This window comes from Podarcis tiliguerta, assembly GCF_965153285.1.
Source record: "Podarcis tiliguerta genome assembly, chromosome: 7".
Taxonomy (NCBI): domain Eukaryota; kingdom Metazoa; phylum Chordata; class Lepidosauria; order Squamata; family Lacertidae; genus Podarcis; species Podarcis tiliguerta.
Window position 1 is genome coordinate 62454953 of NC_139540.1, and position 25339 is coordinate 62480291.

At 45.5% G+C, this 25339-nt stretch overlaps 1 protein-coding gene across 1 annotated transcript in view; it reads left to right on the forward strand.

Moving 5' to 3' along the window:
• Positions 1 to 420: 420 nt before the first annotated feature.
• Positions 421 to 25339, forward strand: part of F13A1 (coagulation factor XIII A chain) — a 75178-nt gene continuing 50259 nt past the window's right edge. Inside the window, exons 1-3 of the mRNA XM_083449448.1 lie at positions 421 to 553; positions 1107 to 1289; positions 11541 to 11729. Of these exons, the coding sequence (XP_083305574.1) occupies positions 1130 to 1289; positions 11541 to 11729 (349 nt within the window). The 5' untranslated portion in view covers positions 421 to 553; positions 1107 to 1129. The remainder of the gene's footprint in view (positions 554 to 1106; positions 1290 to 11540; positions 11730 to 25339) is intronic.

A 25339-nucleotide genomic window follows, 5' to 3' on the forward strand; every position in this document is an offset into this window, starting at 1 on the left:
TTTGGGTAGCTGCCATTAAGTACACGAAACTATCCTTGAAGGTGCGGGGCATTCATGAGCAGATACTTCCAACTCTGACTTAACTGGAAAATGTTTTGGTACTTGCAGGTCCAACTTTTGGGATGGTCCCATCCCAGATACTGTGCAGCATCCAACAGGGACATGCAGATTGTTTTAATGGTTCAGAATGCCAACTGGCTCCCATTGTTCTTTGTATTTTAGCACGGCCACACTCTTTATTTCCCAGGCACACCCCTGAGGTTTGGGACTAATTTTCCCACTTGGGAGAAGCACCAAGGGATTTCCCACCAATTAATCTGAACACTCCTTTTCTGTGAAGGCAGGGCAGACTAGCAAGGGGGTGAGAGCAAAGCGAGTCTCAGCTGCAGCTGCTGGTATCTGATGGGAGCTGTCCTGTTGCAGGCGTGAAGGGGAGGGAATGGAGGGGATGGGTGGGGGAAGGCTGAGGCCATATATAGCAATTGCTCAAGGGTATCTTACGTCAGAGTTTGCTGTACTTGTGAAACGGAGGAGAAACTACACCGAACACAAGGTATCTCTCTTCTAGCTGACTGTATGCCTCCTGTTATTTAATTAATACTTGGTAAAAAAAAAAATTGCTTGACTTGGGCTTGAAAGTAGTTGAGCTGCTCTAACCCAAAGCATTTTGTGAGCAAGATTCTTTCTAGGAAGTGTGCTCTACACATGGACATTTCTGTTCCATTAAGAGGGTAATTTCTAGTGAGTTGCACTATATGGGGTGTGTGTGTTTCTTTTAGTTGGGAAGGATTATATGTACAGGTAGGCGAATTTTTCATTTCACCTTCCAAATCTGTTGCATGGGATTTTTCCAAAAGTTTGGAATTTTCATTTCCCCCAGATCCCCCTCGAGTTTTAAAAATGTAGATATGCTTTCCAACTTTGCACCAATCGCCAGAGGAACTTGGGGGAGTAATATTCTGACATTGGTCTGAAGCTGCTTTGTTTTTTGATATATATTTTTGACATCCTCAAAAAACCCTCCTAACTTGGTGGCATCGCAATGTCGGTACACTGCTGACTCGCTCACATTTCCCCTTTTATCTCCCTGCTTCCTCCCTTTCAAGAGGATATCAGAGACCGAGTTGCAATGACGGAGCCAACGGCCGCAGAGAGGCAAAAGAAGAAAGGGCTTCCCACAGGTCCGAGTGGGAGAAGAGCTCTCCCACCCAATGTCTCCAACGCAGATGAAGATGAAGTTCCTGAAATGGAGACGATCGGCTTGGTGCCGAGAGGATATAAACTGCAAGGTATGGTGAGGAGCCTCACAGTTTAGAAAGAGCAAAACGTGCTTCCCCTGGGACCTGCAGCCATGTTGCCAAATGTTGAGGTTCAGAGGTAATCCATTATTTTCCCAGAATGCATCTGAAAGAGGCTGTGGCTCAGTGGTAGAGCAACTGTTTTGCATGCAGAAGATCCCAGGTTTCATCCCTGGCATCTCAAGGGCTGGGAGAGACCCTGTTGAGATCAGCCTGGAGATCCAATGCTTATAAATGTAGACAATACTGAGCTATGGCCTGGCTCAGTATATGGCATCTTCTTAAATTCCTAAAATGTGATCTTGTGGGTTTGGGGCTTATTTTGAATGAGTCATGACTTAATGCAGATGGGAAGATAAAGGATCCTACACCCCCAGGGCTTATCCTTCATTATACATCTTTAGGCACCAGGCAAAAAATGTTCCTTTTTAACCAGGCCTTTGGTAGATTTGACTGACATCCTATGCCCTTTTAAAATGTGGGGGTGGGGTGGGGGGGGAGGTTATTGTGTGGTTGTTTTTATTTTGATTGTGTATTTTGTGGTTTTATATTTTGATTCCCCCCCCCCCGTGAACCGCCCTTAGACCTCTGGATATAGGGTATATAAATTCAATTATTTATAAGTAAGTAAGTGGGACACGGGTGGCATTGTGGGTTAAACCACAGAGCCTAGGGCTTGCCGATCAGAAGGTCATCAGTTTGAATCCCCACGACAGGGTGAGCTCCGTTGCTCAGTCCCAGCTCCTGCCAACCTAGCAGTTTGAAAGCACATCAAAGTGCAGGTAGATAAATAGCGGGAAGGTAAACTGTTCTGGTTCGCCAGAAGTGGCTTAGTCATGCTGGCCACATGACCCAGAAGCTGTATGCTGGCTCCCTTGGCCAATAAAGCGAGATGAGCGCCGCAACCCCAGAGTCAGCCATGACTGGACCTAATGGTCAGGGGTCCCTTTACGTAAGTAAGTAAGTAAGTAAGTAAGTAAGTAAGTAAGTAAGTGTCCCTTGGAGGAGCAGAACTGAAGGGAAGGAGGATGTTGATTTATTTTTATAATATTTCTTATATACACAAATGACCACCAGGGTGCTAGATTGGGCCCTGTGGCTTGGCACAAGGGACAGCTTATAAGCAAGTGGCAAAAATTAACATTGCTTCCACTGATGTGAGATGGAGGGTACAGGTTGCCCTCCTGATTTTAATTAACTGGTGGCCATTTGGCTGCCTCTTGCAGTCTTACTACCAGGTCTAACAGCATTCTTCTGGTGGTCTTACAATTCAGGCAGATTTGAATGGGTTCAGAGAAATATCATCAATCAACCTTCTTAAAGACACATTTGTCCTGCTAGCACATCACACAAAATCAAACCATGGTTTAGTCTTCTTCTTCTTTGGCGATCACTCGTAGCTGAGTAAGATAGTCTTCCATAAACACGGTTTTAACAGTGAGTCCGTAAGTGACTGTGGAGGCCAATTCTGGATCCACACCTCCTTCCACAGTGGGGACATTGGTTTCCAGGCAGGAGTTGACCATAGTGTGGATTTACCAAGCATGCCTTCCTCTTAGCACGTTTCTCCCTTGTGTCCTGAGTTTGAGTGTCTTCAAAGCCCATGACACCTTTGGTAAAAGCTGTTCTCCAATTGGAGCACTGGCAGACAAGTGCTTCCCAATTGTTGATGTTTATACAGTGGTACCTCGGGTTACATACGCTTCAGGTTACATACACTTCAGGTTACAGACTCTGCTAACCCAGAAATATTACCTCGGGTTAAGAACTTTGCTTCAGGATGAGAACAGAAATCGTGCTCCGGCGGCGTGGCGGCAGTGGGAGGCCTTTTAGCTAAAGTGGTGCTTCAGGTTAAGAACAGTTTCAGGTTAAGTACGGACCTCCGGAATGAATTAAGTACTTAACCCGAGGTACCACTACACTACATTTTTAATGATTTGCCTTTAAACCTCTAACGTGAAGGTTGCTTTGCCCTGGGTTTAGGGCAAATTTGGCTTAGCGTGTTGTCTGAACCCGATCCACCTTTACCATGATTTGTAGCCAATGTTTGCTCTGTGGTTACAGTGAAGGAGGAGAGATCTGAACCGCAACCCCAGGTTCGGATGATATGGACATGCCAGGGAATTGGACCTGAGGCTACTCAGCTGGGACAGCAATGGTGTCTTAGTGGACTATAGACTCTAAACACCCACAAGAAATCCAAAGGGTTGGGGTTGGTTGGAGTTTCAGCATGGTGAAACTTGAGATCTCACCTGATGTGAAACAGTCAGGCTGGATAGCTCAGCTGGCTAGAGCATGGTGCTGATAATGCCAAGGTTGCAGGTTTGATCCCCATATGGGACAACTGCATTTCTCCGTATTGCATGGGGTTGGACTAGATGATCCTCAGCGTCGCTTCCAATGAATCAATTTTATGATTTTATGATTCTGCAGAAAGCTGAAGTCCAGGGTGAGGTACTAACTCATAGCCCTCTGCTCATGCAGCAGTGGGAGAAGAGGGGATTAGGGGGTCCTCACTTCTTGCTGCAGGCTCTTCATGCTCCTGCAAAGGTATTATTGAAGGTCAGGGGGCTCTTCCAAGTGACATCAAATACAACGGAAGGTCCAAACTACCTGCTTTTAAACAAGTGTCACAATCTCTCCTTTTAATGAAGAAAAAGGCAGCTGTGGGTCCCAGATCTGCCGAGGGTCAGGGTCCACGGCTGTTTTTGTCTTCGCAATAAAAGTCTTTAATTAAAAAGCATGAGTCCTCTTTCGTGTGGCCTCAGCCCGGAGATACTGCAGCAAGGGGAAGGCAATGGGCAGAGCCTTCAAGTGTGCAAACAAACTCTTAAGTGCTCCACAAGCTTTTTGGGTTGCTGATCCAAGTTTCTCCTTCATTGCTAGTCCATTAAAAATTGCAGAGTGTTGTAATAGTCTTCTGAAGTCAGAAGCCTGTCCCCATGGTGTGCTGTATCTAAGCTAAGCCAGAACAGCTGCACATTGTGTCCCTGCGTCTCCTCGCTTCCACTTCCTTCCTTTCCTTCTGCTTCACCCGTTTCCAATTTTAGGGACAGTTCGTCTGCTATACTGCCATGCATACTGCTCATGGACTGCAAATATCTATCTCTATGTAATAAATAACAAATAATATGCATACCACAATGATGACCTTCTTCCTCTCTTACTTCTTCATTTCATCACCACCACATTAATAACCAGTGTTAAAAAAATTAATTTTATTGATTTTTTTAAAGAACAAAAACATTCCAAAGCATAAGCAGTACAAAGAGGGAGGAAAAGAGAGATACTTTAACCCCACCCCCCTGTCCTGCAACTTTGGTTCACACACACAGAAGAAAAAAGCCATCGCAATTTTACATATCAGCATAAGGAGAATTAAGGTAAGTTGTCACCAAACGAAAAGCAGGTGCCCAGAGAAGTGAAAATACACTGATACAGTGGTACCTCGGGTTACATACGCTTCAGGTTACATACGCTTCAGGTTACATACTCTGCTAACCCAGAAATAGTGCTTCAGGTTAAGAACTTTGCTTCAGGATGAGAACAGAAATCGTGCTCCGGTGGCGTGGCAGCAGCGGGAGGCCCCATTAGCTAAAGTGGTGATTCAGGTTAAGAACAGTTTCAGGTTAAGAACGGACCTCCGGAACGAATTAAGTACAGTACTTAATCTGAGGTACCACTGTAATCATTAGAAGGGTGTGATCTGAATTCGAAAACTCTTCTCAGTTTTGCTAATGGGGCTGAAGTATTGACACCCCCCACCCCCAAATACACGTTACTCGTGTGTTAGTGTACTCCATTCAAATAAGATCTTCTGCTTTTTGGTTTCTGCATTTGCCCCTGGCATTTTGCCTGAGCTGGCATGGAGGATGCAGGAGGGATTTACTCCTGCCACCATCCTGGTAGAAATCCCCGTGGGGGTTTCCTCGCATAAATTATCAACACTCATGTCGTGGGGGGGGGGGGGGACGTTGTTGTAAATTGGCTGCTGGCATGCGTACAAGGGAGCAACGGGAGCAGATGGTCCTGGCGTGAAGAATCGGTGGGGGTGTGATTGCGAGGAGAATCAGCTGCCATGGAGATGGGGAATATCACGGAGGGCTGGGGCACTGGGGACGCTGAGCTGAACGCATCCCTGACTTGCTCCGTGACCTCCTGGCTTCCCGCCCCGCCCCCTCCCGTCAGGAGGGAGTTAACATTTCAAGGTGAGGTGGCTCATGGACTCCCAGGGTCACATACTCGGAGCTGTGATGAATTTATTAGACAGCGGTGCGGATTGATTCCATGCCTTGCAAGAACTTTTGCTGGTGTTTCTCTTTGAGGCAGGTTGAGATGTTAACATGAGACATGGGGCTGCTGCCAGAACTGGAGTCCTCCCTCCCCTCCTCCATAGCACACAGTACATAGGTATAGGTAAAGGGACCCCTGACCATTAGGTCCAGTCGTGACCGACTCTGGGGTTGCGGCGCTCATCTCGCTTTATTGGTCGAGGGAGCCAGCATTTGTCCGCAGACAGCTTCTGGGTCATGTGGCCGACATAAGTAAGCCGCTTCTGGTGAACCAGAGCAGTGCCAGGAAACGCCATTTACCTTCCCGCCAGAGCGGTACCTATTTATCTACTTGCATTTTAATGTGCTTTTGAACTGCTAGGGTGGCAGGAGCAGGGACCGAGCAACAGGAGCTCACCCCGTCGCGGGGATTCGAACCACAGACCTTCTGATCGGCAAGTCCTAGGCTCTGTGGTTTAACCCACAGCGCCACCCGTGTCCCAGGACACAGTACATAGGATGTTAATAATAATAATAATAATAATTAATAATAAAATTTCTTCTTCTCCTTTCTACCCTGCCCATCTGACTGGGTTTTCCCAGCCACTCTGGGCGGCTCCCAACAGATTAAAAAAACAATAAAACTTCAAACCTTAAAAACTTCCCTAAACAGGGCTGCTTTCAGATGTCTTCTAAAAGTCAGATAGTTGTTTATCTGGGCATAGGGTATATAAATTCAATCAATCAATCAATCAATCAATCATTCCTTGACATCTGATGAGAGGGCGTTCCACAGGGCAGGCGCCATCACCGAGAAGGCCCTCTGCCTGGTTCCCTGCAACCTCACATCTCTCAGTGAGGGACTTTTAGAAGACATCTGAAGGCAGCCCTGTTTAGGGAAGTTTTTAATGTTTGATGTTTTATCGTGTTTTTAATATTCTGTTGGGAGCCGCACAGAGTGGCTGGGGATACCCAGCCAGATGGGTGGGGTATAAATAATAATTTAATATTATATCCTTCTAGACTCACTTAAGTCTATCGTTGCAGACCTGATCCTGATCCCCCCTAGCACAGTGGCATGGTGGAGAAGAGCCCAAGCAGGGATGATCATATATAGCTACACCTTCTTCCTGTCAGGACACAAAGGGGAGTGGTCTCACAGAGTTCTCTCTAGCAAGTTCACCGGAAAGCTCTGTGAGCCTCAGCCCCTTCTGTCAAAACATGAATTGTTGATTTGACTGCATTTGACATCCTACAGATACTTGGCTCCCCAAACAAATAGCCTGACCTGGCATGAGAAACTGCAGTTCCTGTGACCCCACTGAAATCCTTGGGACTTCCTCTCAAGTTCTTGTGCATAGAGCCAGCGTGGTGTAGTGGTTAAGAGCAGTGGACTCATAATCTGGTGAATCGGGTTCGATTCCCCGCTCCTCCACATGCAGCTGCTGGGTGACCTTGCACCAGTCACACTTCTCTGAAGTCTCTCAGCCCCACTCACCTCACAGAGTGTTTGTTGTGGGGGAGGAAGGGAAAGGAGAATGTTAGCCGCTTTGAGACTCCTTAGGGTAGTGATAAAGCGGGATATCAAATCCAAATTCTTCTTCTTCCTCCTCACAGGAGTGCAGCCCTAGTATAATAAACTGAGGGGGGGGGGTTAAGCCCAAGGAACTTAAAAATCAATTCATACCCTGATCTAGGCAGCAGAATGAAGTTCAAATCATACTTTTAACGGCGTGGAAATGGTCAGCCGGGAATAGGTGTTATGGAGCTGAAACCAGCTTTCAAACGTGGTTTTATGATGATGATACCACATGATTAATCCTCCGGGAACCTATCAGCGTGGCTTTCTCTAGTCGGCCCAAGGACAAGCCTTATTAGAGCATTCCTGTAATGGGAAGCAGCATACAGGGCAGTATATTTTCTGAGGGCAGCCACAGGGCTCTTTTGTTTGACATTACAATAAGGGCGCTCAGCTGTTGCATTAAAATTTGATTTGGAGGTAGTGGGGATTGCCTCCAGTATGCATTACGGGCCTTCAAAGAGGCTGCATCATTCATGAGGCCTCATTTACGTCCCGTAAGGTCAGGAGTCAGATGTTCAGAAGTCGAGAATGGGAAATTCAAATGACTTGACTGGAGAGGGGCTGCCGTTAATAAGGGCCGTATAATTGCCAGCACGGTGAGGATGTTTACTGGTATTCCCCATGGCTATTAAGTACCTCCTCTCCCCACCAATGTATTTACATAATAGTTGTTCATGCAGAGAACGGTCCCTGCCTACCATAAATACTGACAGGAAACTTGCTTCTTCAGGAACCAAGATGGCACCAGCCACACAGAAGAGGGAGTGAGCAGTAGGCTTAAAGTCTGGCAAATCGTTAGAAAAATCCCTTAGGTAGCAGGTGTGTGTGTGTGGAATCCAGGACAACTCAAAGAGAAATGAGTCTTTTCAGTGGGCACAAACTGCCGACGGAGGGCTTGTCCACACTTTTGCTTGTGTGTGCTACTTTACCCAGGGGAAACCTGCAATTTACCACTGACTCAGAATAAACATCAATGGGCTTTTTTCTGCAGATTTAAGTTTCTTCTGGTTCAGTGGTAAACAGTGGATTTTCCCGGGTAGTAATAATTTTATTATAATTTTATTATTTATACCCCACCCATCTGGCTGGGCTGCCCCAGCCACTCTGGGCAGCTAGGACAAAAAAATATAAACATATTGGACCCATGCCAGAAAGCATGGGACAAGCAGAAAACCTCTTGGGAAAATAGAACCCCGTGGGGAGAGGGAATGGAACAAGGTATCTTGAGGAAGGCAGGACTGGCCGGAACTCTGAACAGGAGCACTCTGCACTGCAACACTTTATTGCAGTTCACAGATGAAGCTTCTAAATCCAATTCATTGTCCTGAGATCCATCCAGTTTTGGGAATCTAGACCAGCAATAGGGCTTGGCTCCTGGGTTGGTAAGCAAAAGTGAGCTCATTGATGTGAAATGGTGCCTTTTATGCTTAAAGCGTTGATGCTAATGTTGAGCAGGCTTCATGTCTCTCAAGAGCTTTTCTTCAGTTTTCTAACAGAAATCTCTTAACTGAAGATAACAACAACCAAACAAACAAAAAGCAAACCTGCAATGCTATACACGTCCTGAGCTGAACAGACAGTGGTGATAGCTAGAAAAGTCACACAATCAAAGCAAGGAGCGGTGAAAGCATAATGTATCCAGGCTTCTAAAACCAAGTCAGTGTGTAAACAGTGGAAGTTTCAAAACTTAGTAATCTGAAAACTCTATCATTAAGGAATCTCCCCCCCCCCCCAGCCACCATTTCACAGACCCCAAAATCACCCTTAGGATATGTGGCATTTCTCTTGCTTCCTGCCCAATTGTAAAGCAAAATGTAAAAAATACATATTTTGCGGGGGCTCAATCCTAACAGAAAGCAGCCTGGTCCTCTGCTGACAAGTCTCAACTGCCCTTTAATGAAACCTCATCCAAACACTTGTACAGTATTCCATGGGAATCTCAAGTACTGCTTATATGGCTTTAGTTTCCTTCCCCCCCACCCCCCCACCGAATCATGAGGTCTAGAAACATACTGGATGCTCAGCAGCCTTTAAGCAGCTACTAGATTTTGCCTCAAAAATCACAGGACAATCCTTTGGGCGAACATTTCTGGACTCCTTATCTAAATAAAAATTGCTAAAACAGATAGTTCAAGACTGATCTGGTTACATTATAGAAGGATGCTAATCCTAAATTAAAAGCCATCTCCTAGCATCCATTAAGCAAAAGGGTCACTTTAACCAGCATTGTGTCTAGAGCCAATATCATAAAAACAGCAATGTGTTGTTGATTTCATCTTCATTCCGGTGCCATATTTGTTGTGAAATTAAAAACAGATATCAAAAAAGCAGCCAATTTGCATCATGTGCTAAACTTGAAGCACCCTTAGAGTAGACTCCAAAAAGAAAAGCAACCCCTGTTCTGTCACGCAACAGATATTGATGCAATATCCTTTTGAGCAGGGATTTGGGAGGTAATGACAAATATGATAATACAATCTATTGAGTCCTGTTTCTGAATGCTAATCACTGTAGAGCAGCTGGGGGCGAAACACTTCCTTCCCCAGTACATAGAATCTCTACATCACACAGCCTGTAGGGAATTGAGCTTGTCCGGAGTTTCCAAGTCGTACTGGTAATCCCAGTGACATGAATTTTTTGATGAAGCACAGCTCTGCCCAATACATAATGAATGGCAGGCAGTAGAGAATTGGTGAGAAAGCTCCAGCCCATGGGCAAAATTAGACCTGGTAGGGCTTAAACAAAAAAAGCTGTGTGCCTAATAGCTCCTGCACCATTCAATAGCACTTGCAAACGTCACAAGGACCTGGAAGACCTGAACTGGTTGTCAGAGGCCTGAATTCAAGCTGCCACTTTGCTTGTGCATGAGCCATGCCCCCCCCCCAGTACTCCTATTCTTCTCTGACTTCTGATCTTTGGAAAGGAAAGAGGGAAAGTTTGAACCTATATAGCTCAGGACTGCTGCCTCTCATATCGACATGCACAATGATGAACTCTGCCTTTTGAACTCCTTCTCAGGAGCCACATCTGTGTTGGTGTAAGATGGGGACTTTTTGGTTGTGGCACTCCATCCTTGTCGCATTTCCCCAGGCAAGTGTGCCTGAGGCCAATACTGAAGTACATAAGAAATGTCTTGTTGGATCAGGCCAAATGTCTATCTAGTCCAACATTCTGTTTGCTCATCGGCTAACCAGATGCCTCTGGGAAGGACATGAGAACACATGACGCCCAACAGCTGGTTTCCAGAAGCACACTGCCTCTGATACCAGAGGTAATAGACAGCTGATAGCCATTGATATGATAGCCATATCTTATATGAAAAAGCCTTATCCTCCTTGTGCCTTTGAGGGACCAGGTGAATATTTGCCTAGGCTCTTTAGATCATTTGCATGGTAACGCTGGATGCCTGCTGCTCAATGAGCTTAATCTTTATATTGTTGTTGTTGTTAGAATTTATTTACCACCCCTTACCTGGGGGTCTCAAGGGACATGGGTGGCACTGTGGGTTAAACCACAGAGCCTAGGACTTGCCAATCAGAAGGTCGGCAGTTCGAATCCCTGCAACGGGGTGAGCTCCCGTTGTTCGGTCCCTGCTCCTGCCCACCTAGCATTTTGAAAGCACGTTAAAGTGCAAGTAGATAAATAGGTACCACTCTGGCGGGAAGGTAAACGGCATTTCCGTGGGCTGCTCTGGTTCACCAGAAGCGGCTTTGTCATGCTGGCCACATGACCCGGAAGCTGTACGCCGGCTCCCTCGGCCAATAAAGCGAGATGAGCGCCGCAACCCCAGAGTCGGTCAAGACTGGACCTAATGGTCAGGGGTCCCTTTACCTTTTTATCTGTGGGTCTCAGGACAGTTCACAGAATAAAATCAAGATAGAAAATAAAAACAACAACCCAATAGCCAGCCCCCCCCCAAAAAACACATTTTAAAAGGACATAGGATGTAAATCAGATCAACCAAAGGCCTGGTTAAAAAGGAATGTTTTTGCCTGGCGCTTAAACGTGTACAATGAAGGCGCCAGGCGAACTTCCCTGGGGAGAACATTCCACAGACAGGGAGCCACTGCAGAGAAGGCCCGTTCTCGTGTTGCCACCCTCTGGACTTCTCGAGGAGGAGGCATATAAAGGAGGGCTTCAGTAGATGATCTCAGGGTCCAGGTAGGTTCATATGGAAAGAGGCGGTCCTTGAGGTATTGCGGTCCTTGAGTTGGATTTAATTTATGATTGCCCTGCAAGTGGGTTTTTAAATTTTTATTTTAAAGAATTCAAAGGCAGGGTCTGAAATCTGTGAGATAAAATGGTAAAGGGAAAGGAATTAATTCTGGGAACCAAGTGACAAGAAGGAACTAAAAACGCCATGTTGGTCATCTCTTTGTGCACCTGCAGATGTTCTGGAAGTGCAGGATGTCCATTTGTTCAACCGTGAAGATGACATTAATAAGAGAGAACACCACACGGAGCGATATTACAACCTCAAGCTGATTGTGCGCCGAGGGCAGCCCTTCCACATCCAACTCACATTCAACCGCCCGTATAATCCAGAAAAGGACCATTTCTGGATTGAGTATATTATAGGTAAGTGTCAAATGGTGATGCTGACCACCACCCTTCTCTTCACTGGATCATTATACTAGACGGGGGGGGGGGGAATGGATGAGATGGGAGTGGAGGAGGGTGTCCTTACAGATGGCAAAGACTGCTAGGTATCTAGAAGATATTGGTCTTTGCTTTGAAAAGCAAAAAATAAAGCAAAAACAAATTATTTCTCAGTGCTTCAGACTGGAGTGGGTGGGACTATGCATCTACATTTGAAACGAGCCATGACAGGAGACAGAGAACGTTGAGCAATTTGCTTATTTATTAAATTTGTATGCCGCCCATTGTCCGTAGATCTCAGGGTAGTTCACAGCATAATAATACGAGATTAAAAACACAAAATACATAAAGGTTTGTCCAGGCAGGAAGTGAGTTCCAACACAAATGAACTGCAGCCTCCATAAATCAGTTGTTAATGCCTCACCTTTCCTAAACACTATGGGGATGAAGGGAACAAAATGGCTTGGTTTTAGACATAGCCATAGTTTAGCGTTACAAGAACGAACACCCTACATTTCATGCGAGGAAAATACCAGAAGCTTCCGCTTCCTGTTTAAAGCTAACCACAGTTCCCTGTGCCATCCAGGAAGAGGAAAGTTCACATGAAGAACCCTTTTGAACCCAGAGATGAGTCAGATTGGGGTAATAAGGAAGGTTAAAAGAAGGTCAGGGGATTCAGATATGGAAATGACTTGCCTTGTGTGGGAGGAACAGAAAGAAAATGCTGGATCATCTCTTGAATTTTCACAATTAGTCAAGGGCCACAGCTAGCCTTGGATGCTCCAAAAAGGCTTTTGCTGTTTCAGATCATCCTTCCGCCTGTCAAAGTAGTGGTCCCATCGTAGGCAGGCAGCCAGCAGTGGAGAGCAGGGGGTGATGCTTGGGCTAATCATATAATCATTGATTCTAGGGTCAGATTTCAAACCTTCCTGATCCTGTTATAAAATAGAAAAACCTTCTCTTTGGAAAGTGCCTCTCCACGGGGGAGTCCTGCTGACTAATCCCAAAGAAAATAGCAAATTGCATTCCCTGCCCATCAAATCTCATTTTAATAAGGTGCCCTGAAAGAGGATGAGCTTGGACCTCTTCAGAAAATGCAAGTGGACACTCATTGCAAGATATGCTTGCCAGCTGGCATCTGTTTGCTCACAGGGAATGATGAATGGCCAAATCCTAGGTGATGCTTGCATTAGATCTGGCACTGGGTTCAGGGGATTCAATTATGCATATGCAGCCAGTTCCTGGCTGGCTGGCATGTATTTGGATCAGCTCTGGCCTCAACAAAGGGGGTCTCTCTCTCTCTCTCTCTCTCTCTCTCTCTCTCTCTCTCATCACAATGGCACACAGCAAAGCTAAGTTGCACAGAGCTTTGGAGCATGTAGAGAGTTCCAGCCAGAGCATCTCAGTAACATGAGCACCTGGTAATCATTAGTATACAGATCTAAAGACTGAAGTTTCATTTAACTATCATGGATTATTGCCATTTTTAAAAATCCATGAACTGTCACAATTTTTACAGCCATCCAAGCTAGTGGCTATTGCTACATCTTTTTGGTAACGAGTTCTATGAGTTTTTATTGTACAAAGAAATAGTCCTTTTCTTCTTTGGTCGGTTCAGAACATGCTGCATGTTGCATCGATTACTTGCTGATTACTCAATGCTTGATTCGTGATGGAAGAACAGTCTGCTTATGAAAAACATTTGTGCTGTGTTAAAGTTGCTGTTGACTAATAAGCTAATTCTGTGTGCTGCAGTTATATAGGGCAGTATTCAACCACATTTTACTTAGAGTAAATCCACTGAAATTAACGTTACATTTGCATTTTCTTCTTGCATCTGAATGCCTGCGAACTATTGAGTCCATGACATTTGTGGCAAATTTACTATTCAGTCTACATGACTTACTGATGCAAATCTTTCTCCACAGCCGTCTCCCCTACTGTTATAAACTCTTTGAGAATTATTTTTGATTTGACATTTAATTTGTCTTCCTAGGAACTAGCTGTATTTTTGCATTTGTATTATTGTCTGCCCCCCCCCTTTCTGTTGCTGCACAATAATTGTGTAGCCATTTATTAAATCTGCTAGTTAGGAATTAGCATGCATTTAGCTTTTTCATTTCTATATGGTGAACAGGTGTGCCTTTTCAGGTTTTCCTTTCGGGTTCTTTTTCATTTGGAAGGAAGCATAGTCCATGCATGTTTGGATAAAATGCATTGTCAATTAAATAATACAGACGGAGTCAAGAGAGATAAGAAACTCCAATAAGACCTTACTGAGGAAGACTGAATAAAAACAGTGTATAACTTGAGGAGAATGAAACAGAGAGGTTTTGGCTTTCTTACTTGTACATATCAGGGAGACATTCAACTAAACATACAGAGGGAAACTCCCTCAGAAGTATCTAGCCAATCAGAGCACATGCCATTTCATGAAAGATCGTGCCACGGCCTAGGTGCTAAGCAACACCTCCATCCCGCCTCCTGGCTAGCTGACTTACTGATAACAGAAGTAACTGTAATGGTTCTAGGGGTTGCTCGTGCGTAAGCCGGTGCTTATCTCCCCGGCTGGGTGCAAACACCTGGCTGGGTTGCCTAAGTGAACCTTTTCTGTCCGGACAGCCACTCACCCATGGCTGACTCAATCGCTGGCAGTATCCGTCAGTGGGCGTTTCTTAAACTTTTTCCAGCAAAGAAGCTCTTTGACGCCTAGTCTCTTCCTACTCTCTCTGCGCGAAAGCCTTCTGCACAAGGAGGGTGTGGGCAACAGAGGACCCCTACTCTCCCCACTGGTCCCAGGCAAGGAGTCATGGGACCGCCTCGCCGCTTCCCCCATCTGCCCCCCTTCTCCACTGGTGCTACGCTGATTCTCTTCCCCAGAAGATGGGCTTCTTCTCCCAATCCCTGGACGTTCTCTGGAATCCCTCTGGCTTTTGCTCTCTCCCTCCGGCACTGATGGCAGTTCCCTGACAGTAACCCTTAAACTAGAAACTGAATGACCCCTGCTGTTGCACTTTCAACAAAAGGAAGTTGAATCTTGGGTAGTATTAGAGAAAACCCAATACATAACTGGTTTTTCACCATGAATTCCTTGGTGAACTACCTATCATATTCCATTCTTCCCTATTCCCATTCAGGGCTCAGATCTGGTAACTTGAGTCACCCCCAAACAGCTGCTAAATATGGGTGGGAGGCATGATGTGCGCTCCCCGCTCTGCTGCTTTGCAGGAATGGAGAGAAGCTGGAGGCATGGAGACGCTGATCCCACCTGCCATGTTCTCCCTGCAATTTGCAGGACTTACAACAGAGATGGGAACTTATGGCCCTCAAGATGTAGTTGAACCACAACTCCCCTCATCCCTGACCATTGGCTGTGCTGGGTGAGGCTGAAGGGAGTGGAAGACCAACAACATCTGGAGGACCAGAAATCCCCCATCTCTGATCTGCAATTTAGCCTCTTCCCTTGGACACTCTTATTCCAGTGCATACCTTACCCTCCTACTGTTGGGCACAGAGCATACAGATCCCTGTCTGTTGAGTGTATCCATAGTAGGCAATGTTGTGTCAGTTCCATATCCTTACTGAAAATATGAGTCCTCCTAATAATGGCTTGTTCAAAAGGCAGCTAAAAGATCACATCAATCTCCCCTTTTATTGTGTCTTCCTGGGTCCGACATTAAATCTGTTGATAAATTTATACGCCACCTCCTTGCATTAATGATCTTTTTCCGTGCATGGCTGTAAATCTTCGGATCCATTTGACCTCTGCCAAACTGGCTTCTTAAAATCCATACATATTGGTCTAAATGCCCTAAACACTTTTGTTATAAGCCAATTGACTGATATACATAACAGCATCCATAAAAGAGCTCTTGAGTTAAAGTCGGCATTTTCTTGGCTCCTGTATTCCTGGAAATCCATGGATTCTTGGACAAAGATAACTTTGTCTTTCTCTTCTTTGCTCTGGTACTCAGTCTTGTTGCTCCTGATAACTGTGCAGTCAAAGCTGTAAAGAAAAGGTGAGGACAGGCCTATCTGGGCTGGGGGGGGAATAAGAATTCTCTACCACAGCGGTGGGCTGAAGACAGGGATGTAAGAAGGCAGCATTTTTATTTCCTCCTTAATATTTGTCATAGAATCCAGAATGCGGCAGCTAGACTGGTGATTGGGAGTGGCCGCCGGGACCATATAACACTGGTCCCGAGAGATCTGCATTGGCTCCCAGTACGTTTCCAAGCACAATTCAAAGTGTTGGTGCTGACCTTTAAAGCCCTAAATGGCCTCGGTCCTGTATACCTGAAGGAGCATCTCCACCCCCATCATCCAGCCCGGACACTGAGGTCCAGCGCCAAGGGCCTTCTGGCGGTTCCCTCACTGCAAGAAGTGAGGCTACAGGGAACCAGGCAGAGGGCCTTCTCAGTAGTGGCGCCTGCCCTGTGGAACGCCCTCCTATCAGATGTCAAGGAAATAAACAGCTATCCTATTTTTAAAAGACACCTGAAGGCAGCCATGTTTAGGGAAGTTTTTAATATTTAATGCTGTATTGTTTTTAACACTGGATTGGGAGCTACCCGGAGTGGCTGGGGAAACTCAGCCAGATGGGTAGGGTATAAATAAATTATTATTATTATTATTATTATTATTATTATTATTATTATTATTATATCATAGAACTGTAGAGTTGGAAGGTACCCTAAGGATCATCTAGTTCAACCTCCTACAATTCAGGAATATGCAGATCTCCCATATGGGGACTGAACCTGCAAACTTGGTGTTATCAGCACCACGTTCTAACTGACTGATCTATCCATGACTCACAGGAATCACTGTTTCAGTTCCACCCAGTATTTACTCATCTTGTTGACCAGCGTGGCAAAATTGCATAACTTATGTAATTTACATTGTAATTATGATATTCCACCCCATGCAAAAGGCTGTCCGTTTCACTGCAAAGGAATTCCCGTGCAAGCGGAGAGGAATAGCAATCCATTGCATATTGTTTATGGACTGAAAGTGGCAAAATCCAATAGGATTTTCTGAATTGATTTCTGCTCAGGACATGGGATGAATAAGAGAACACAGGCAATTTCCACTTCTGTTTCTGTTGGCAATTTCCAGCATCCCTAGCTGAAGGTAAATTAAGATCTACTGGGAGCCTATTGTAGTCTATTAGCAAGGGCGTTTGACTCCCAGGCGTTGCAATAGCAAAACTAACTTCCCCACCTAAATGAGGCTGTGGAAACGAAGAAAACTAACCAGGGCTGAGTAGACTTTTGTGTGAAAGAACTGTGAGCTCAGGTCAGTTCTGGTACCAAAAACAAATCCCTAGGTTTAGAATGTGCTCAGGGGGATCCGGCTCCTTAATTCTGACTTTGGGTGCTTCCAGGCGGTGACTATTTTTGGGTTGGGAGTCAGTCAAATACTGACAAATTCGGATTGTGCTCTTATAGTCAATTGGGAGGTTTTGCACAACAAATTCACTTCTCCCAATGACTGGACTTCCTGTGATATGGAAAGTGATGGGAAAATGCACTGGAAAGTGTGGGATAATTACACTTCTTGGATCAGGATGAGTATCAGAATTGTGCACAGTGGTCACATATTTGTCTTTCCTAGCTTAGCAGCTGACACGCAACATTTTTTTGGGGGGGGGGGAGTGAGTGTGGTTCACATATTTTTGTTGTTGTTGTTGTTTAGTCGTTCAGTCGTGTCCGACTCTTCGTGACCCCATGGACCAGAGCACGCCAGGCACTCCTGTCTTCCACTGCCACCCGCAGTTTGGTCAGATTCATGTTTGTAGCTTCGAGAACACTGTCTAACCATCTCGTCCTCTGTCGTCCCCTTCTCCTTGTGCCCTCCATCTTTCCCAATATCAGGGTCTTTTCCAGTGAGTCTTCTCTTCTCATGAGGTGGCCAAAGTATTGGAGCCTCAGCTTCACGATCTGTCCTTCCAGTGAGCACTCAGGGCTGATTTTCACATATTTTAGGAAACAACTATTCAACAGTAATAAATAACAGCTTTTTCAAAGGGTGGAGTCTTTTGCAGAGTATGAGAACAATATGGTGTCACAAAGACCACTATTGAATTAATGAGTCACTTCTTCTTCTTCTTCTTTTTCTCCCTCCTCCTCCTCCTCCTCCTCCTCCTCCTCTTCTTTTCATTTAACAGAAACTTGGTGTTTGATTAATTAGCCATGCAACACTTAGCTGCAAATGGCACGATGTGAAAAGCACATTTTTTCTTTAAGAAAATTGTCATAATGAGTAAGATGTGTGCTGGCTGGGGCTGAAGGGACTTCTGGTTCAAAACATCTGGAGAGCTCCACTGGCGGAGGAAAGGGGTGTGTGGTGGGGGCGGTTCACCTCAGGTGTCATCCCTGAGGGGGGTGACATCACCATGCCACCCCCCGGGACGCTCGCCCCGCCCCCGGGTGCACAGCATGGGCTCTGCTCCTAGTGCTAGCTCCGCCTCTGGAGACTACTAGAATGGCAAATATTAATAGCGGTTTGACACCATGATTCAGAGCAATTGTGTCAGCGATTTCTGAACACTTTGACAAAACAGAGAGAGCTGCGATTGTGCCAGGGGAGGATCAGTTTCAGGTCTTCAACCTATCACCTGTTGCCCCACAGCTGAGACTTATAGGTACAGCTGCTGAAGGCATTGTGCATGAAGATCAATCCTATCCATTCTTAAGGAAATCAGCCCTGAGTGCTCACTGGAAAGACAGATTGTGAAGCTGAGGCTCCAATACTTTGGCCACCTCATGAGAAGAGAAGACTCCCTGGAAAAGACCCTGATGTTGGGAAAGATGGAGGGCACAAGGAGAAGGGGACGACAGAGGACGAGATGGTTGGATAGTGTTGGATAGACAGAGGATGAGATGGTTGGATGGTGTTCTCGAAGCTACCAACATGAGTTTGACCAAACTGTGGGAGGCAGTGAAAGACAGGAGTGCCTGGCGTGCTCTGGTTTATGGGGTCATGAAGAGTCGGACACGACTAAACAACTAAACAATAACAACAACAATACTTTGGTTTACTTCTATGGTTTTATTTGTGGAATTAACTGGGTCTTTTCTCTTAAGAGAAGGGTGGAAAACTGCAGACCCCCCCCCCAAGTGTTCTTGTTTTCCAGGGACAATCCCAGATTTACAGCAGCTGTCCTGGTTTCTGATTTGATTCCTGAATATCCCACTTTTTCCTTAGGATGTCCCAATTTTCTTCAGAGAAATGTTGAAAGGTATGGAGTTATGCAACCCCATAAGACAAGGAGATGAGTAACTATACAACCTTTAGAAGACATCTGAAGGCAGCTCTGTACATGGAAGTTTTTAAATGTTTAACATTTTATTATGTTTTTATATATGTTGGAAGCTGCCCAGAGTGGCTGGGGCAACCCAGTCAGATTAGCGAGATATAAATAATGAATTGATGGAGACAGAGATGATGATGGAATAGGACGTCCTTACAGTGGACCCTCTGGATATGAACTTAATTCATTCCAGGGTCCTCACGTACCCTGAAAAGTCCGAAACATGAAGCGCTGCTTCTGCACACGCGCACAGTGCGATAGAGCGCTTCTGTGCATGTGCAGGCGGTGTGCAGAGCGTTTCTGCACATGCGCGCACGGCAAAATCTGGAAGTATACACTTCTGGGTTTGCCGCATTCCCAACCCGAAAGTTATGTTACATGAAGGTAACGTAACCCGAGGGTCTACTGTATTTTCATCAGAGAAATTGGAGGATATGGAACTGAACGAGACTGGTGGGCCAGATCCTTATCTGCCTTACCCAGCCTCTGCCCCCTGTGGTCCACCCTTCACAAGTGAGTTAGTGGCCCAGCTGTCACACACCTGAGATCATAAGGACATCAGCTGACATGGGATTTTTGTCGGGACTTCAAAGCACGTCACAAAAAGCCCTGCACAACTCTGAAGCACTGACAATCAGCTGGTTACCTTGACTTCAAAGCGTCATGAAGGACTCTTTGCAAGGAATCATAGAATCCTAGAGTTGGGAGCATGAGCATCATCTAATCCAAACCCCTGAAGTGCAGGAAACTTTTGCCCAACATGGGGCTCAAACCCAAGAGCCTGAGATTAAGAAGGTTGCAAAAAGCATTGTGCTGTGCTTTGAAGGCCTGCCGGCCAGCTGATAAATGATGCTTTGGAGAACCCTTTTGACCCACACCACCTGCCTTTTTACCTTCTGACACTGAACGTGATCTTTGATGTTAGGTGCTTGGCAAGTGGGCGTGGCTTGGCAGAAATGGCCTATTAGGTCCATTAGGGAGGCCCAGCATGCCCCATGGTCAAAGGTTCTCCACCCCTGTATTCATAGTACCACCAGAGGGTGGCAACATGAGAACTGGCCTTCTCTGCAGTGGCTCCCCGTCTGTGGAATGCTCTCGCCAGGGAAGTTCACCTGGCACCTTCATTATATACCTTTAGGTGCCAGGCAAAAATGTTTCTTTTTAACCAGACCTTTGGTTGATCTTATTGACATCCAACACCCTTTTAGAATGTGGCTTTGGGGTGTGTGTGTTATTGGATTGCTGCTTTTGGTTTGATTTTACATGTTGTAGTCTTGTATAGGGTGGTGTATAAGTTGAATAAATAAATAATAATAAATAATATTCAAAATGAATTTTGGTGATACCCCCTACTCTTGTCTCCTTGGGACATACTGTCCAACATTTATCTGATGAAAACAGGGATGTGCTATTCAACAACAACAACAACAATTTTACAACTTATACCCTACTAATCTGACTGGGTTGCCCCAGCTACTCTGTGCAGCTTCCAACACACACACACACACACACACACACACATATAAAACATAATAAAACATTTTTAAAAACACCCTTCTCTAAACGGGGCTGCCTTCAGATGGCTCAGGGGTCAGATAACTCCATACCTTCCAACATTTATAACTCTTGGCTATTTATAACCCTGTCACAATTATTATATTTCCTGGACGTGCCTGGAAGCCAGTGATACGGATGAAGGGTCAAATAAATAATTAAATAAAGAGAGAGAGCCCTGTCCTTGTTATCTTGTTATCTTGTTATCTTGTTATCTTGTTATCTTGTTATCTTGTTATCTTGTTATCTTGTTATCAGATCTTGTTATCTTGTTATCAGATCAGATCTATCTGATCTGTGGTGGTGGCTGGGGAGGGGGAGGGGCTAACACCTTCTGCATTCAAAAATACTGCTTGAAGGGATGGAGAGGAATATCTGGAATGGGAAGCAGCAACCAGGAAGCCCGTATACAGCTGTTGTTTTGAGGCTTGCTTGCTCCCTCTGCTGGTTGCATGCAGCCAGGCACCCTTGGTTGCTGAGCTTGTCGTGCACAAAGGTTTGGATTTGAGATGGATGAGATTGAGGATGATGTAATCGGAACCTTGTTGCCAGCAGATGGTAGCAGCACCGCTATCCCTTTTCTTCATAGGTTCTGGAGGGTTTTTTGTTTTTGGTACTGCTTCATATAAGCCCACAAGCTTCACCAGCAGGAACGTAAGAAATGTGTGTGTGTATTTGCCCTGTTCAGGAAGTGATGTACTGTCCTTCATCCATAGATCTCAGGGCAGTTTGCAATATAAAAACGCAAGATAAAAACGCAAAACACATAATAAAAACAATGGCAACAACAAAAGCCACAAACCAATAACGCCCCTCCACGAGAGTCAGTGTGGTGTAGTGGTTAAGAGCGGTGGGCTTGTAATCTGGTGAACCGGGTTCGATTCCCCGCTCCTCCACATGCAGCTGCTGGGTGACCTTGGGCCAGTCACACTTCTCTGAAATCTCTCAGCCCCACTCACCTCAAATCCAAACTCTTCTTCTTCTTCTTCCTCCTCCCACTCCCACAAACACATTTAAAAGGATATACAGTGTTAACCAGCCAAAGGCCTGGTTGAAGAGGAACGATTTTGCCTGGCACCTAAAGGTGTATAATGAAGGTGCCAGGCAAGCCTACCTGGGTAGAGCATTCAACAAATGGGGAGCCGCTGCAGAAAAGGCCTGTTCTCGTGTTGCCACCCTCCAAACCTCTCGTGGAGGAGTCGCATGAAGAAGGGCCTCAGAAGATGATCTCAGGGTCTAGGTAGGCGGTCCTTGAGGTATTGCAGTCCTAAGTCATTTAAGGCTTTATAGGTCAAAACCAGCACTCTGAATTGGACCCAGAAGTTACCATATTTTTCGCTCTATAGGAAGCACCCGACCATAGGACGCATCTAGTTTTAGAGGGGGAGAACAAGAAAAAAAATTCTCTCCCTCTCTGCGCAGCGCCCCTTCAGCTAAGCGGCAGGAGAAACGGAGCCCCTTCCATTTCTCCTCCCACTTTGCTGAAGGGGTGCTGTGCAGAGAGGGAAAGCTGTGCATCGCCTCTCCAGTGAAGCGAAGCCAGGAGAGCAAGAGGGATCAGTGTGCACCAATTCCTCTGGCTCTCCTGGCTTCAGCGAACGCAACCCGAAGCCTCTGGAGCGCGGCGGGAGCGCTCCCACTGCGCTTCAGAGGCTTCGCGTTGCTATCGCTGAAGCCATGGAGCCTGCATTCACTCCATAAGACGCACACACATTTCCCCTTAATTTTTGGAGGGGGAAAAGTGCACCTTATAGAGCGAAAAGTACGGTAATCAGCAGTCAGTGCAGTTGGGTCAGGATCGGTGTAAAGTGCTCAAGCCATCTTGTTTTGGTGATCAATCTGACTCCTGAATTCTGCACCAGCTGAAGTTTCTGAATCATCTTCAGAGACAGCCCTACATAGAACACATTGCATTAATCTAGCTTAACTAGATAGCAGAAGTTAGGCTATCCCTGTTCAGATAGGGGTGCAGCTGGGCCACCAGCCAAAGCTGATGGAAGGCACTCTGCGCCACTGAGGCCACTTGAGCCTCAAGCAAAGGATCCAGAAGAACCCCCAAGCCAGGTACTTGCTCCTTCAGAAGGAGTGTAAGAGCAAGAGCAGGCGACCTCCCAGCCATCTGGGCTAGGGAACCACCCACTAACAGTGCCTCAGCCTTATCTGGATTGAGCTTCAATTTGTTGGCTCTCATCCAGTCCATGATCAAGGATAAAGACTTGTCTCTGCTGCCCCCAGAGGGCAGGAGGACTAGATATAATGGTCTTCAGTTGCAGGCAAGTAGATTCTGGTTAAACATGAGGAGAAACGTGTTGATGGTAAGAGTGGAGGCAATTACCTAGGGATTGTGGGGGTCTTTGTTGGAGGTCTCTGAGCAGCCATTTCTGTGGGATGGTATGGCTCTGGATTTTCTGCCTCAAGCAGGGGAGGTGTCCTGGAATACTGCCAAGGTTTTTTCTAACTCTAGGCTTCATTAATAGTTGCAGTAGAATGGCTGTTCTGTTACACGATGTGATCATGCTTTGTGCTGAACAGGTTCCAGAGTAGCATCAGTGTTGTTCGAATTGTATTTATGCAAGGTGCCTTGGGGATCCATCTGGTCCAAAAGTTAGGATAGATATAAAAATCTTGATGGAAACTGGGAATAGAAGAGAATATTGTCCAGTCTGTGTTGTAAAACAAACCGACCCAATTCACACCTTCCAGGCTACTACATCCATCAATACGAAAACAATTCTCCTTTTGATTTTGCACTTCTCCAAATTTGGTGAAATATTTCTCAGCTCAGTGCACCAAAATGCATCCCTCTTCTAGAAGAAAATCTGTTTAGGAATGTGTATATTAAGATACTCTATGTGTTAGATTGCCATCAGTGCTGGAGGGATGAAGTCAATCTATGGTTTTAAAGGTTGTTGCTTGTTTAATGGGGTTTTATCTGTGATAGTACATTACTGAGATACAGAAATTACTGTTTTAAATTGAGTACTTTATTACGTTGTATCCCAACAAGGTATTGGTTTTTTTTTAGGAAGGCTATGTTAGAAATATTTTAAGTGAATAAATGTACACAAAACTATTATCTTGATCTACATATGTAGTTTGAGTTCAGAATTCACTGGATGCAAATAGTAGCCAAAAGATCAATGAACAAATGATGATGAAAAGCTTGAATCAAGAAGCCCTAATTATGCAAGGCTCTCTCTTTTTTTATGTTCAGCTTGATTCGGCTTCAAATTACCCCGTTTCTAAATATAAATGTCAAAGATTAAAGCAACCAAAAGGGGCTGTGATAACAAACTGCATAAACAAACTTTTCAGATACGCTTCTGCTTTAAATCTGGATCATTTTTGTGGCACTGAATACTGAGCAGGCACTTTGCAGTTTTAAATTGTTCCCACAACCCTCAAGTACCAGATATTTATCTGTGTATTTGCTCAAGGCCATCAAGGCTCATGGCGTCTTACAGAGTGCATGAGGAGAGTTGTCTACCCCAAGGAGCTTCCAGTAATCTCAAATCTGACCGGAGGAAATAGTGGAAGGGGAGGGGAAGGAGACAGGAGTGTTTAGGCCTTGTTACAGCCTTTGCTGTAGCAAGGAGGGGGAAGTTAGAAGGTTGAGTGAAAGTCTTCATTATACAGGTGGGACCTGAGAGGTGTGGCAACATGCAGGAAGGGAGGCAGGTCCTCCACTGAAGGTGGTTGGCCTCGATGAGCCTTGGGACCCTTCCAACTCTACAGCTCCATGATACAGGGCAACAGGAGAGAATGGGCAGAGGTGTGGTGTTTTTTCCTGGACTACAGCTCCCATCATCCCTTATCACTGGCCATGCTGGTTGGGGCTGATGGGAGTTGTAGTCCTGAAGCATGTGGAGGAGGCCATGCTGATTATCCCTGGACCACATAGTAGTCCTACATCTCATATTGATGTCTGTTGTACTTGAATGCATGCATGCTTCCTAACAAGTCCATGAAAAGAAGAAGAAGAAGAAGAAGAAGAAGAAGAAGAAGAAGAGGAGGAGGAGGAGGAGTTTGGATTTGATATCCCGCTTTATCACTACCTGAAGGAGTAGTGGATAACATTCTTCTTTCCCTTCCTCCCCCACAACAAACACTGAGGTGAGTGGGGCTGAGAGACTTCAAAGAAGTGTGACTGGCCCAAGGTCGCCCAGCAGCTGCATGTGGAGGAGCGGGGAAGCGAACCCACTTCACCAGATTACGAGACTACCGCTCTTAACCACTACACCACACTGGCTCCCAATATGTTCATAAAAATATGAACTATGAAAGAGAAATCAAATGCATTCCTCACCCACAAAAAGAGGACATTAGAGAGGCCTCCTTCTCCTCCTCTTCTTCCAAATATGCAGGTTCAGCAAGCTGATTTTTCTCTTGGCATTTCACTTTCTTTAGTAGTTGGGTTTTCTTCTGGGCTTGGCTTGCCATTATACTGTAGAGCAGAGCTGAAGCTGAGCCCCTACTGTAGAGAGAGGAAAGGTCAGGCCCAGCCACCGTTCAAAGAACGAGTCGGCATTCAACTTTCTGATCCCATTGTTAGCTGCCACCGGCCTCTCATCTTGGTTGCCTCTTTAGCATCTCCCTCTCCACCTGATTCCCTTTGAAGCCCCCTTTTAAAGCGTCCTTTGCTCTATCTTCCCAAATGCGCTATTGATTTGGCTTTTCTTTCTTGTGTTGCTTCTTTTGAAGGCCTCTTTCTTCTTCCATA